General features: G+C 48.1%; 1 protein-coding gene across 8 annotated transcripts in view; it reads right to left on the reverse strand.

Moving 5' to 3' along the window:
• The window catches only part of Oca2 (OCA2 melanosomal transmembrane protein), a 246,729-nt gene that overhangs the window by 230,828 nt on the left and 1,271 nt on the right, over positions 1-14,630 (reverse strand). For 6 of the 8 annotated variants that reach the window (XM_038313654.1, XM_038313656.1, XM_038313652.1 and 3 more), the window contains exons 2-3: positions 2,007-2,060; positions 506-769 (exon numbers count right to left, since the gene is read on the reverse strand). In XM_038313654.1, the coding sequence (XP_038169582.1) occupies positions 506-769; positions 2,007-2,060 (318 nt within the window). Of the gene's footprint in view, positions 1-505; positions 770-864; positions 978-2,006; positions 2,061-14,630 lie in introns of all 8 variants that reach the window. The other 2 variants (XM_038313655.1, XM_038313651.1) reach the window with 2 other exon arrangements.

Raw genomic sequence — 14,630 nt, forward strand, 5'->3', positions numbered from 1 at the left:
TCTCTTTACATGAACAAGTATTTTAAGGTTTATCAAAAGCTATTCTCGTATATGTCAACTCAGGAATTTCTCCCCTTTTTCCCCCTCCCCTGGCTACATCACATTTGCCAATCCCTGCCTTCCCCAGCTCCCTCTAATCCAGGCTTTTCTGACATAAAAAATTATTAAATCAATTCAAATGCTATGTTTAGAGAAACAAAGTATTTCCTAAGATATAGTTTACAGATACTTCCAAAATTATATACTATTTGGAATACTTTAAATATCATGCAAAATCACCACGGCCTTAGACAACTCTCTGTTTTTATTATCATCTGAAGCTAAGTTTATTATATTTCAAAATAAAAGTGGCACTTGTCCAAAATAAACCAGGAAAGATATTAATGCTGAAAATGTTTTTATAAAATTTCTGGGAATCTTTCCCATGAAATGAAGGGAAAGTGTATTTGTAAAAACTTAGTTTTTACCAGCTCCGTGCCTAGCCCATGGTCTGTTTCACACTCACCTCCTCTCCGTGAGGAACGAACTCAACTCCGCGTGTTCAGGAACACGGAGGCTCTTCCCAGCCGCCTGGCCAGCGTAGGGGATGCAGGGGTCCGCTTGGCCATGCTGGTGGTTTCCAATGGTGGGTCCGGCTGTCACCAGCCGTCCAGGGTCGGAGCACGTTGGGACTGACGCAGCAGAAGTCTGGCGGAGTTCCACCTCCAGTACGGCCGAGGTCAGCCTGCCGTCTTTGTTCTCCAGATGCATGACCTGTCGCCCGCTCTTTCTAGGTCAAACAGAAAGAAGCCACTCACTGCTGCTGCGAAGCAAACTCCATCCACCAGAGGGTAGCTCAGACAGCCCTTCTAGAAGAGCACATACCACCAGAGGGTAGCTCAGACACAGCCCTTCTAGAAGAGCACACAGGAGAAGTGTGTGCTTGTCTTCAAGGTTGACAACATAGCACATTCCACACTAGCAATGGCCTGCACCTTCTATAATAGAACACAATGTGTTTTTTCAAGGATGCAAATTTTTTAATTTTCATTTTATTTTTATCATACGATATATTGTGATCATAGTCTTTTCCTCTCCCCCAGTTTCTCCCAGATCCCTCCCATCTCCCTACCCACCCGATTTCATATTCTTTCTCCCTCAAAAACAAAACAAACAGCAATTTTAAAAATGAAAATCAAAACAAACTAAAATCACACACACACACACACACACACACACACACACACACACATCCGTGAAGGCCATTTTGTGTTTGCCAGCACTCTTGGGCACGCGACCTGCCCTGGAGTGCTGATGATGCACCCAGTGTCACTCCGCTGGAGAAATCTGCTTTTCCTGTTCTCAGCAGCTGACAGTTGCGAACAGCCCATTGGTCAGGACCGGGACTTGGTGTCCAGTTTCCCTTCTCAGTGCTTGGATTTAGAATACCAAACATTTTAAGATGTGCCTAGTATGAAATACTGTGAAGCCATAAAAATTATGGAAAGGCTGTTCAATGTTATTGCTAAATACTGAGAAGATATAGGGGACTGGAGAGATGAATCAGCAGTTAAGAGCACTGACTGCTCTTCCAGAGGACCAGGGTTCAAGTCCCAGCACCCACATGGCAGCTCACAACTATCTGTAACTCCCAGTCGTAAGGGATCTGATATCCTCACACAGACATACATGCAGGTGAAACACCAATGTACATGAAATAAAAATAAATTATTTTTTAAAAGAAAGATGTTTCTTTTAAAAGTTTAAATTTGAATCCCCTTGATCTCCTTATGTAGAACCTGGAAACAACCTAGATGCCCCTCAATGGAAGAATGGATAAAGAAAGTGTGGCACATCTACACATTAGAGTACTACTCAGTGGTAAAAAAAAAAAAAAAAAAAAAAAAAAAAAAAAAAAACAAAAAACAATGACATCTTGAATTTTGCAAGCAGATGGATGGAAATAGAAAACACTATCCTGAGTGAGATAACCCAGACCCAAAAAAATGAATATGGTATGTACTCACTCATTAGTGGATTCTAGCCATAAACAAAGGACACTGAGCCTATAGTTCTTGAGCCTAGAGAAACCAAATAATAAGGTGAACACAAACATATATAGATCCTCCTGGAAATTCGAAGCAGACAAGATCATCGGGCAAAAGTTGGGAGCGTGAGGGTGGGGGTGGCGTGGGGGGAAAGGGAGAGGGGGAGAGAGAAGGGAGAAGGGAAGGATGGGGAGAGCTTGGGGGAGTGGGATGGTTAAAATGAAGGAAGGGTGGATATAGGAGTAGGGAAGAAGATATCCTAATTAAGGGGGTCATTTTAGGGTTGGCAAGAGCTTTGGTTCTAGAGGGGTTCCCAGGTGTCCACGGGGATTTCCCCAGCTAGGTCTTTGGGCAGCAGAGGAGAGAGTACCTGAACTGGCCTTGTCCCATAATCAGACTGATGACTATCTTGAATATCACCATAAAACCTTCATCCGGCAATGGATGGAGATAGAGACAGAGACCCACATCGGAGCACTGGACTGAGATCCCAAGGTCCAGTTGAAGAGCAGAAAGAGGGAGAAGATGAGCAAGGAAGTCAGGACCGCGGAGGGTTGGTCCACCCACTGAGACAGTGTGCCTGAGCTAATGGGAGCTCACCAAGGCCAGCTGGACCGGGACTGATGGAGCATGTGATCAAACCAGACTCTCTGAATGTGGCTGACAATGGGGGCTGACTGAAAAGCCATTGATAATGGCACTGGAGCTTGTTTCTGCTGCACGTACTTGGATTTTTGGGATCCTAGTCTGTTTGGATGCACACCTTCCTAGGCCTGGATGGAGGAGGGAGGGCCTTGGACTTCCCAAAGGGCAGGGTACCCTGCCCTCTCTTAAGACTGGAGGGGGATGGAGGAGGGGGGAGTGGGGGAGTGGGAGGGGAATGGGAGGAAGGGAGGAAGTGTCTCTCATATATATATATATATATATATATATATATATATATATATATATAATGTTGCTATAGAGATGAGAAAATACACTGTAACTACCACTGAGGTTATGTTTCAAACCATTTGCTACTTTTATTTTTCATATTTTATAGCACCCAATAACTGAAGCGATGATCTCCGGCTTTATAGCAAACCGGTTTGCTGTCAGCATCTCTGTGGCACCAAGAATTCCTGTGTTCCTTGGTCAAGTCAGTTTTGAAACTCCGAGGAAGAAAAGCTGGTGCTTCTGCTGTAGTTAACACAGCATGTGTGCCTGCGACTGCTGCCTGCCAGGTTCGTCTGCGCAATCCGCAATACACTCTGAGACAGGATTCCTGGGGATCCACGCTAAGCAGGGGTTCAGCAAGACTCAGAACAGGTACAGGACAAGTATATTATAGCTACAGCTAAGTACCCTTGTGGTACACTTTAAATGTAGAGTGTCCACAAACCACCACATGTGAAAGGCTTGGTCTCAACTCTACTGGGAGAAGGCAGAAACTTATACAAGTAAGGTTTAGTGAGAGATCTTCGGGTCACTGGAGGGCACATGCCTTTGAAGAAGACCGTGGGACCCTCCTCCTTTCTCTCTCCCTTCCTGGCCATGCAATGAGGGAATTTTCCCGCCATGTGCAGATATGCTACCACAACCAAAGCAATGATATCAGCCCATCTTAGACTTCCACCTGCAAAACTGTGAGCCAAAATAAGCATTTTCTCTCTGTAATATGCTTACCTTATACATTTTGCTGCAGTTCCAACAAGCTGGCTAACACAGCTAGACACACGCCTAGTGGAGCTAGAATTTATGTCAAATATGAAAAGGTACTAGCATTGAAAAGCCTACACATTTTGTACCCAGCTTTGGCTAGTCATGTTTGATGAAAACAACGTGTAGACCAATGTGACAGAGAGCGCAGGTGGAATATACACTTGTATCAAAGGATGATAAAAAAAAAAAAAGCAGTTGAAATCCAAGCACTTGGGAGGCAGAGGCAGGCGGATCTCTGAGTTTGAGGCCAGCCTGGTCTACAAGAGCTAGTTCCAGGACAGGCACTAGAAACTACAGGGAAACCCTGTCTCGAAAAAAAAAACAAACAAAAAAAGCAGTTGAGCTTGGTTCTTCCAAGATTTTCATCCTGGTCAGAACAAATCACAAGTGTACATGTATGTTACAAAACACCAGTTATGTGGTTCACATACAAAAACATAGGCTCCAATATTTAAATTTAAAACTGACATTGCAATATGCAAAGATGACTACCAAAACTTAATTTTTCATTACTAAGGAATGGCATTAAACAGAAATTTTGAAACATAAATAGCTAGGCGTGTTGGTTCATATCTATAATTCTGGAAATTGGGAGACAGAGGCAGAGGGATTGCAATGATTTGAAGCCAGGCCAGCCTAGGCTACAGAGTAAGATCCTATTTTTAAAGGTAAATAAAAACAAAAACCTAAAACAATGGAAAATATGCCAAGATAGGTTAAGAAAGATGGGGGGCTAAAGGAAAGATTTATTTTAGCCTTATTGGTGGAAGTCTCCCCCGGTCTTTTATCAAAAAGCTCCACAATTCTGTGATTAGCTCTAATTCAAGAGCATTGTCTTCTGCCTGTGCTGCATACTACAGTACTTATAGAATATTTATTAAGATGGGTTTTGAGCTAAATACTTGAATCGCCAGCCCTAAATTCATATATTGCTATCTTCCTGCATGTTATAGTTAGGAGAGGGTCTATGGAGAGGACTAGGGTCCAGTGTGTGTGTGTGTGTGTGTGTGTGTGTGTGTGTGTATGTGTGTGTTAGGAGTGGGTCTATGGGGAGCACTGGGGTCTAGTGTATGTGATGTATTAGGAGGGGGGGTCTATGGAGAAGGCTGGGGTCTAGTGTGTGTGTGTGTGTGTGTGTGTGTGTGTGTGTTAGGAGGGGGTCTATGGGGAGGACTGGAGTTGTGTGTGTGTGTGTGTTAGGAGGGGTCTATGGAGAAGGCTGGGGTCTAGTGTGTGTGTGTGTTAGGAGGGGGTCTATGGAGAGGGCTGGGGTCTAGGTGTGTGTGTGTTAGGAGGGGGTCTATGGGGAGGACTGGAGTCGTGTGTGTGTGTGTATGTGTGTGTGTGTGTGTGTGTGTTAGGAGGGGGTCTATGGGAAGGACTGAGGTCTAGTGTGTGTGTGTGTGTGTGTGTGTGTGTGTGTGTGTGTGTGTGTGTTAGGAGGGGGTCTATGGGGAGGACTGGAGTCTAGTGTGTGGGTGTGTGGGTGTGTTTGTGTGTGTGTGTGTGTTAGGAAGAGAGGGCTGGGGTTTAGTATATGGACCTGACCATACTAGGGCTTGTAGTCTTTCTAAGGAGGAAGGAGATAGTTAAAATGGAACTTGCATGAATAGCATCATTTTTTTTTTCCTGAGAGTCTTCAGAGCTTGCTTCTCTTCTTGTTATGTGAGGACACTGACTGCAGAATCCATATGAGAACCAGAATCTGCATATACTTTGATTTAGACTACCTAGTTTCCTCAACTATGGGAAATAGTCTTTGTTATTCAAGCCACCCAGAAGCTGTTATCTTTTCCTTGAATAAACAGAATATGGTTTGGCCATGCAAGAGAATAATGATAATTAGTAAATATACTATGGGGCCCACACAACGCAGTATAATTCAACAGCAAGTGACAATATTGTGCAGACACCTGCCACTCTACAGAGGAAGCTACAGATATGATGGTCGGTGAAGGAATCAGTCAGCACATAAACTGCCTAGCTTTACGTAAATGCAAAGCATTTCAAATAGACAAATCTACAAGGACATCAGGTTAGTGGGTCACAGGAAAGCCAGGAATCTCTGCTATAGGCTTCGGATACTGGTGGCTTCCTTAGCCTTTGGGTTGGTGGAATCTAGAGGTCTGTTAGTGCATTCTAAAGGCTTTCACTTTAGAATGGATTAGTTCAAAAGACGCTGCATCCGATATGGAAAGTAGACTCTACAGGGCCACTAAAGGTAACTCAATACAATCCGAGTCTCGAGTGGTACCATTTCACCCCTCCGCAATCACGAAGTTCTTAGTCAGTCACTCGTTCACGTTGAGTATTTAGTGTGGGTGCGGCTTCTTTTCTGAGAGCATCGAGTCCCACCCAATTCACCCAGCAACTCCCTCCTGGATGTCTATCTCAACATTGATATACGTTTCAGCCAAAATGGGAACAAATTCACAGGTTCAGTGCATTTGTGTGTAAGTGAAGGGGTGCATCTGTATTCCAGGAAGCCCATGGACACAGCAAGATGTATGAGCTTACAAAGTGTGAACTCAGGGTGAAAGAAACAAATCTCAAAAGTCTGGTCCCACGTGTAGGCCTCCGTGAGATAGATGACTACAGGAGAGATGGGGAGAGCAGATCAGTGCAGCTGAGCAGGGATGGAGTGTGGGCAAGAGCATACGGGGACCACGCAGGGGTTAAGGTGCCTTGGACCCTGGTCATGTCAAGAGCACAAGAGGACCACACAGGGATTAAGGTGCCCTGGACCCTGGTCACGTCAATGTCTGTGTCCTGGTTGTAATGGCCCACCATAATTCTTGCAAGCTTTTAGTAGTAAAAGACATGGGCTTCAGGCCACACGGAATCTCTCTGGATTATCTCTTGAGTGTATGGCAGGCATTCTTCAGTCTATAGATTCCGCTCAGCTCATCTCCTCCTGAGCAGATCTCATCTGGATGTCAGGTTCTTTTCTCCTCCACTTCCCTCAAGCCTACCTCCTCCAGGCTTCTGCCCTCCCACCTTGATGGCCAATACTCCTGTAAGAGTCACCTCTAACTCCTGGGGTCCAACCGACTCTCAGTCTCCCAGAAGCTGGTCCACAACTGCTGAGGTTTGGACTCGAGGTGCTTCTCTGGGGTTTTCTAGTTCTTCTACTAGCTCCTCCTACTCTTATTGGCTTCACTCAGAGCCCAGAAGCCTCCCCAAGAGACCCCACCACAGTTTTCAATATCAGTCACCCAATGGAAATGGTCTCCAATGAGCATCCCCTGAGCTCGGCCATCTCCAATGGACACACCCAATATCCTGACTGAGCATGCACGATTCTGCGGTTGTTTGCCCACTTCCTGTGGCATTCTCTTGGGGGGACGCTGCAGGCACTGCTTACCTAACACGCACGTTTCTTCTCGTTCTTCCAAACACATCCTACATCCAGATGGGAACGCTTGGCCATCACTTCTAACAGTGAAACACCCCAGTCCTAGCCTGTCCTCTGGGAATCCAACCCATGACCAGTCTTGGGAACTTCCATACTGCCACGGCCTGGCCTCTGGAGTCACTCTGCCATCCTAACACCCGTCCGTCCTTGAGGGAGGGGAGGGCTCCAACCCCCTCAGCTCCTAGTATGAGCACTGCCTGGTGTTCACAGATGCAGCTTGGCTGAGTCCTCCCAAACACCATGTACCTGCCCTGCCAGGAGCATGTAATTTTCACCCGAAGACTTCATACGTGACGACATGTCTTTGTACCTCAGGCTGGCCACAGGCAGCTTTCTCAGCAAAATTTACACCCCCCCCAAAAAAATCATCAATCAATCAATCAATAACTTAATCATTATTGCATTTTTAAGGAAAATAAATAGACTCCATGGCTTTTTTAAAAAAGAAAATAATAAATGGTTCAGATTCAGGGGAATCTTGCACTTCGTACCCCTCTTTGAGGCTGCTACACTCCTCCTCTGTGTTCTGTCCTCCCACAACAGCCTGTGGCAGCACAGCCCCAACCCCAATAGGTGCAGCCAAGCTCCCTTAGTGCTGCCAGGCCAGCAAAGCCATCCATGTATACCTTAGCAAGCAGCTCCTTGGTAAATTACCAGCCCCTGCAATTCTGATCTGGGGCGGAGGGGGGGAGGCTGATGCCTTCTTATCCCACCCTCTGCCAAACACGACACCGAAGCTGGATCACTTGATATCTCCCTATACCTGATCCATTCTAGATCCTGCACATTCTCATTACTGCCTGTTCTCCTCTGTGCAGAACATCACAGTCCCAGAACATCCTATGGGTGCAGAGCTGTTGCAGGGATGAGCCTGCCAGGTTGGCTATGACCCTACACTCATTTCATGTGGGGACTAGGCACGCTCCCAGTCAAAGCAGCTGAGTTTGGGGCAGCCTTACTAGCTCAGGAAATCCAGGATGCACAGAGTCCATTTCACGTCACACCAAGGCCAGCTAGGTCGAGCCGTTCTGCTGTCCCTCTGCAAGGGCAGGACGCAGACCACGGCTCTGCTCGTTCCTATTTGATTTTTTTTTTTCAGCCTGTGCCCTTGATGGAAACTTCTGAATCATTCAACCAAATGGCAAGGCTATTCATCTCTTCTTCTTTTAAAGGGTCCTCTTGCAACCAGGAAGGAGAGCCTGGGGTGACCCGAGCAGGTGACCCTCTCTCTACAACAAGGGGTCTTAGGGTGAAGAGGGCTTCATTCTAGAAACACCCACAGGGCCTCCAGATCAGAGACAGTGCCCCATGGGGATCGGAGCTCCCGGAAAGGAAGAGAAAGAAAGCCATGCAAAATGCACAGCAAGGGCCTGGGCCCCTGACTTGCTCAGACCCAGACCCCACATGCAGCAAAGGCCATCAGACCCTTGAACTCCAGGGGCTCTGTTTTCCACCCGCTGCTGCTCTGGCTTTCCTTGGCAGCCCCTGCAGATCATCTTGGAAACTCTGTACCTTGCCGGAAACAGGAGAGACCCAAGCCCCACCCGAGTCTGAATCCCTCTGTGCTGCTGAGTCTGTCCACACCCACATCAGTTGAAGCAGGCCAGGCTGGAGCACAGTCAATCCCTCCGCAGAACTCAACCAGTCAAGTTCCCTGTATCGCTGGAGGTTCTTGGATCTTGGATCCCATTTGTGCCCAGACTAGGACAAGCCCTCTAGTAGAGGGTGGCAGGACCTATCAAGGTACCGGGGAGTGCCTCTGCCCACCCTAAGAGGGACAGTCAGAAAAGATGACAAAATTCCTCATCAGAATGCTGGGAAAGCCAATATCCTGCAAGGTCAGAAAACTGACTGCTTCAGGCAGTTGGTGGTGGGCGCTCTCTTGTCTGCCGTACAACAGAACAGGCACACCAGGCTCCCCACTTCCCCAGCTGTCTCCTAAACTGTAGAGGAGCTTTCTTCCCTGGCATTTCTGGGCTCTCATTGCAGGCTTCCTTCCTTCTACATCCAACTAAAAGACCTTTCTTCCCTCTCCTGGGAGATCTTATCCTCACCTATGACACCGCACCCAACCCCCACAGCTCCTCTGCAGCCCAGACCACTGTGTTCTCTTTGCTTCTTGTCTCTGTGGAAGCAAAGATGCTCAGATGCCTCCAGACTCCCAACACTTCCCTTAGCGATCCCATGGTACCCCCATGCCTGATCCTACCACATACCCAAATCCACTATCTCCTTGTCTCACATTCTTCCTGAAGATCCATTACTAGCAAAATGCTCCCTGCCCCGACCCAGCAGTCCCTAAGGGTTTCATGGTTGTGGATTTTTGTTTTGCTTTGAGACAAGCAGACGTTTTTCAGCAGGGGGTTTTGGTGAGCCCTCATTTCTTGACCCCAACTACCTAGCCCACACCATCTTTTCAAACTACACATTTGGCCATATACGGGCTAAGGTTCCAGGGGACATTGCTGGTCTCCAGTGGTACTCAACGATAGTTCCTCATGTCCTTAGGAACTCAGCTAACTGAACCATGAGGTTGGGGATGTCAAGGCAACTTACACTCTTCAGTCAATACCATTTTACACCCCATGTGAACAACTGTGCTCTAGAGTTTGTAAGCCCAGCCTGAACTCCTGCCCTGCCCTCTGGAGCTTCAGCGGCTTCCACAGGAGACTTGGTATCACCAGCTACACTGGAACTCATAGACACCCAGCCTCGGTCAGCCTTGTTACCAGCACTGCTCAGGCAACAGCCAGCAAGCACACCTCCAGTGGGAATGGAATTCTCATGGTGGTTTCAGTGGGCAGCTGCAGTTCACAACTATTAGCCCAAACCCAGGCTTTGTAGAATTGTCACATTGGTTTAAGTCAGTGTTTCTCAAATGTCACTGGAGGTTAAAGACCCTGAGCGAGCCTTACAAGTCAGAGGGACGTAACTGGGCCCCAGGGCTCCGATTTCCAAGGGTGTCCACTCGCCCAGACTTCTGTGCTGAATGACCGCGTCAAGGAAAAGAGCTGGCTGTACGGAACCCGTTCATCTCCCTGGGTGTGACCAGATGAAAGGCAGCAGCTTTGAGGGCCTTAATGGTCTCACTTCAGTGAGTTCCATTCCAAAGAGATGCCTAAGGGCCAGGCTCTCATTTCCAATTTCCCTTCCTCATTCCCCCTTTGTCTTCCAGGGAGCTATCGTCTCAGGCATTGCTGCTGCTGCTGCTGCTGCTGCTGCTGGACTCCCCATTAAATGCTCATACAAACTGCTCTGCACATTTCCATTATAGACCTGTTACACTGCTAGCATCCCAGAACAGGACGCTATTCCCTCCCAACTCCCAGCTACCATTTTACCTGACGGCTTGCCTGATCTTCCTCCAACAGTGAAGTCTAGTGTCCAAATCCAAAGGCTCTGAGTAGTGGCTGGGACACAGCCCTAGTAAGATTTCTCAGCAGGCACTGGCAGCCCTGGGAGGTTGGATAGCATGTGCTCCTCCCTCACCCCCCAATGGCCACGCCCACCGACCTTTACAGAACTGGAAGGTTCAGTGTCCCCACCCCCCACTTGAGAATGGTCCAGCAGCACGAGAGGGCCTCAGCGAACTCTGGGAAGTAGAGAGCCTTGCTGCAGAAACCAGGCTGTTGTAAAATCCCAGCCCCGTGCATCAAGCTCAAGCCCCACTTCTCAGGTGGCCAAGGACGTGGCAGATTTTTCCTTAAAACAGTCATTGAGGAAATGTAAGCTGCTCTGCATGTTAAGAACTCTCTACTGGAGATGATAAACTTTCTCCTTCTCTTGTTCTCCTTCAACTCAGGACTCACAAGGTAGCAGGGAGTGTCTGAGGTTACACCTGAGGAAAGCTAGGTCATATAACACACACGAACATGAACAGATAGGCCAAGTCTGCTCACAGAACTTAAAAGCTGCACGGAAACACACAAACTCTATACAAACACCCAGAAGCCGTACAGAACGTTGAGACACAGAGAAACACAGACTACACACGCTTAATGCACATAATACACACATGAAGTGCATACATGCACAGAGACACAAGCACCGAATCAGACACGTGACACATGTACATACATAGACTACAAGATAACACAAATGCTCACAGTAGAGATCCCTGATGCCTTTCTACAGATCAGCAAAGGGTCAGAGCAGTCTCTGCTGCGGCCCAAGGAGCTGCTCCCCTCCCCCAGCATCACAGATTTTAAAAGTTTAAACATGTGTGTGTCTGTGTGTGTCTTCGTGTGTATATGTGTGTGTGCGTGTGTGTCTGTGTGTTTATGTGTGTGCGCGTGTGTGTCTGTGTGTATATGTGTGTCTGTGTGTGTCTGTGTGTGTATGTGTGTGCATGTGTGTGTATGTGTGTGTGTCTGTGTGTATATGTGTGTGTATATGTGTGCACGCGTGCCACAGGACATATTAAACTAGGGGACAACTTACAGTAACCAGTTTTCTCCTTCCACCACATGGTTTTCAGTGACCACATCAGGTTACTGGGTTGGGCATCAAGAGTCTGCACCTCGTTGAGCCATTTTGCTTGCCCCATTTCGAGATTTTGGAGTAGCTTCTATAAGTGACCCTGCCAGAGAGGCTCAGTCAAGCCTTACAGGTGCCCTTCAGAGCCAATATGGTCTACTTCTGAGGTCTTGCCTGCTTCAAGCTTCTGGTGGGGAAAGCCCTATGCCGAACTTCTCACAGTCAGAACCTGATAAGGAACTTGTGGAAAGGAGTCGACCCCCCCAGCGACTATGCTGCCCACTGTATGTGGACTTCTTCCCTGTACATAGAAATGGCCTGGAGCACCACACACAGGCACAGTACCCGCACGCGCCCAGCACTATACAGGAATTGGCTGGAGCTCAGAGGCTCTTGGCTCTGTCTTCAAAGCAATAGCACAAAAAGCCTCCTTATAGGAGGAGCTTAGGAATCTCCCGGGGAGAATCATTTATTTCTGGAGCCTGGCTGTGTTTAGGAATATTTCATTTTTAAAACATTTAAAGATTTAATTTAATAGTGGGGGGGCATGTGTGTTTGCATGTGTGTTTGCGTGTGTGTGTGTGTGTGTGTGTGTGTGTGTGTGTGTGTGTGTGTGTGCATGTGTGTGGGTACCCACAGAGGCCAGAAGAAGGAATTGGATACTCTGCAGCTGGAGTTAGAGGTGATTATGAGCTGCCTAATTTGGGTGCTGGGAATCGAACATGGGTCCTCTGCAAGAGCAACAAAAACTCTTGACCACTGGGCCATCTCTCCAGCCCCCAAAATTTTTATCTTTTTACTTTTTAAATATTGCTTATTTATTCTTTGACAATTCATACCTGTACACAATGTTTCTTGATCCTGTCCGCCCCAACATCCCCCAACACACCCCTTCACCCCTCCATATCATCTCCTGTTATCTTATAACAGATTGGGTTCAATTAGTATCGCCTGCTGATCTCATACACACAGGTAACGGCAGCTGCAGTGAGATCATGCGTGACATGCAGAAGACAGCCTTTCGCGGCCTTACTCACGGGTCTCCAGCTCATACGGTCTTTCTGTCCCCTCTTCCACCACGTTCTCTGAGCTTTGGGGTGTGGGGGTTGATATACATGCCCCCTTAGGACTGGGCACCCCCAGTCACTCATTCTCAGCCCTCTGACTGCTGCCCACTGCAGAAGAAGCTTCTCCAGCCAAGATTGAGAGCCCTGCTAGACGTTTGTAAGACATGGGCTTTAAACCGAAGCACATTACGCAGTGATGGAGGGATACGGGCTGCCCAATCAGCGGGGACCCATTGTGTCCACAACATAAGGACACCAACACCCCATTTCTGCATGAAGAAGAGCCCAAGCTTGCTGCGGTCACCCCTACTTAGATGTTTGTAGATGTCCCAGTCTAGGCTGCCTAGGGATCGGGTCCACACCCGGCTCATGGTCGCTATGCATGGCAACCTGGCGGTGGGCAGAATGCATTGGGGGTCTTCCATAAGGATTATAACCATGAATGGTGCAAACATTGGCAAACATCAGCCTTCCTGTGCCTCACAGATCCTGCTTGTGTAGCTGGCGACTGTTGCGGTGACTCCATTCCCTAACTCTGCCGATGGACTATATGACCTTAACCCTGAAGAAAATCCTACCCCTGCTGTGGATTGGCTCAGACAACCAGACTGTCATACCCTAAACCAATAGGCTGGGACCTCTGGAGAGAGACATGATCAGGCTCCCACGGACAAAATCTCTTAGATCAATAGCCAGCCACTTAGGTACCATCTGTTTCCAGCGTTCTTAGCTGGAGCAATCAGTTCTCACGGCTGATAGGGAAGTGTCTAGACGGCAGATTCTTGGCAGCTAGGAGTGAGTACTGAACAAAAACGGTAGCCTTTGAATTCTGCAGGGGCACAACTCAAGGGTCGCCTAGGAGCCTTACAGAGAGAACAGGCTCCCTCAGTCAGAAGTGATTAGGGCCAATCCTGGCAATCTCAGTTTTCTCCTGAACTGCAAAGAAGGGTTCGGGGTACAAAACAAGATATGACCATGTCTTTGAATGGCTCGGAACATTCTAGAAAGAAATTCCAAATAAGAGTTCTTTTATGTTCTGGGCAGATAGCTATAACATTGAAATCAAGCCTGTACCTTAAAGTGGCTGTTTTTAAGTACCCGGATGTAAACCCAGCATGTATATAGAATCCCTTTGCTCAGGATGTGAGTATGTGTGTGCGTGTATTTCAGTGTGTCGGTGAGCCAATGAAGGCAGCCTTCCTTTCTTGCTCTTAACTATCAGGGGATCCACACTGGGACCTCAGTACCAGGACCGCACCTATCTGTATAGGGAATCCTGCCAGGACAAATGGCCAGCCAAATGCCTATGGCCACCCAGATATGTTGGCAAGAATAGGCTCAAGAGGCCAAGGATGAGTCCCATCTTGGTGGCAACGTGTCCTATGTGTAGAGCATGTGGCTTGTGTGACCCACAGCAGAGCTGGGGTATCACAATTGCCTAGGAAGGGTCGGAGCTATCCCGAGGGACACCTAGGGAGGCCAGGCCCCTTGTATGAGAAGGTTCTCTTCACCCTGCGCTGCCCAAGGCACACCTCTGCGGACAGAAATGGCTGGGGTCCCTCCAACAGCCAGGAAGAGGTTCCTGAGACTTCCAGGGAGGCAGTTCCACTCACTGACCCACCATCCCTCCTCGCTTCCAGCCTCATGCACCCGGCCGGGTCACCGACCCTTTAACCTCACCACCTCTCCAGCGTGGCTGGTGCAGGTTTCATTCTGGGCAAAGTCAGCAGGAAAAGCGAGTTCACAGGACCCCCTACCCCTGAGGTCAGAAGCCCCTAGGGCTGGTTTCTGCTAGAGGTGGTGACCCTCTGCAGTACGTCCAGCAGTGGGGGCGGGGCAGAGGGAGGGGCTTGGACTCCTTGGCTGCACCTGCCACTCCCTGGAGTCACAGCTTCCTCACTGCCTTGTTCTCTCGCCCGAAAGGGATTCTACCTGAACTACGCG

This window comes from Arvicola amphibius, chromosome 12 (genome assembly GCF_903992535.2).
Source record: "Arvicola amphibius chromosome 12, mArvAmp1.2, whole genome shotgun sequence".
NCBI classification, from domain to species: Eukaryota; Metazoa; Chordata; class Mammalia; order Rodentia; family Cricetidae; genus Arvicola; species Arvicola amphibius.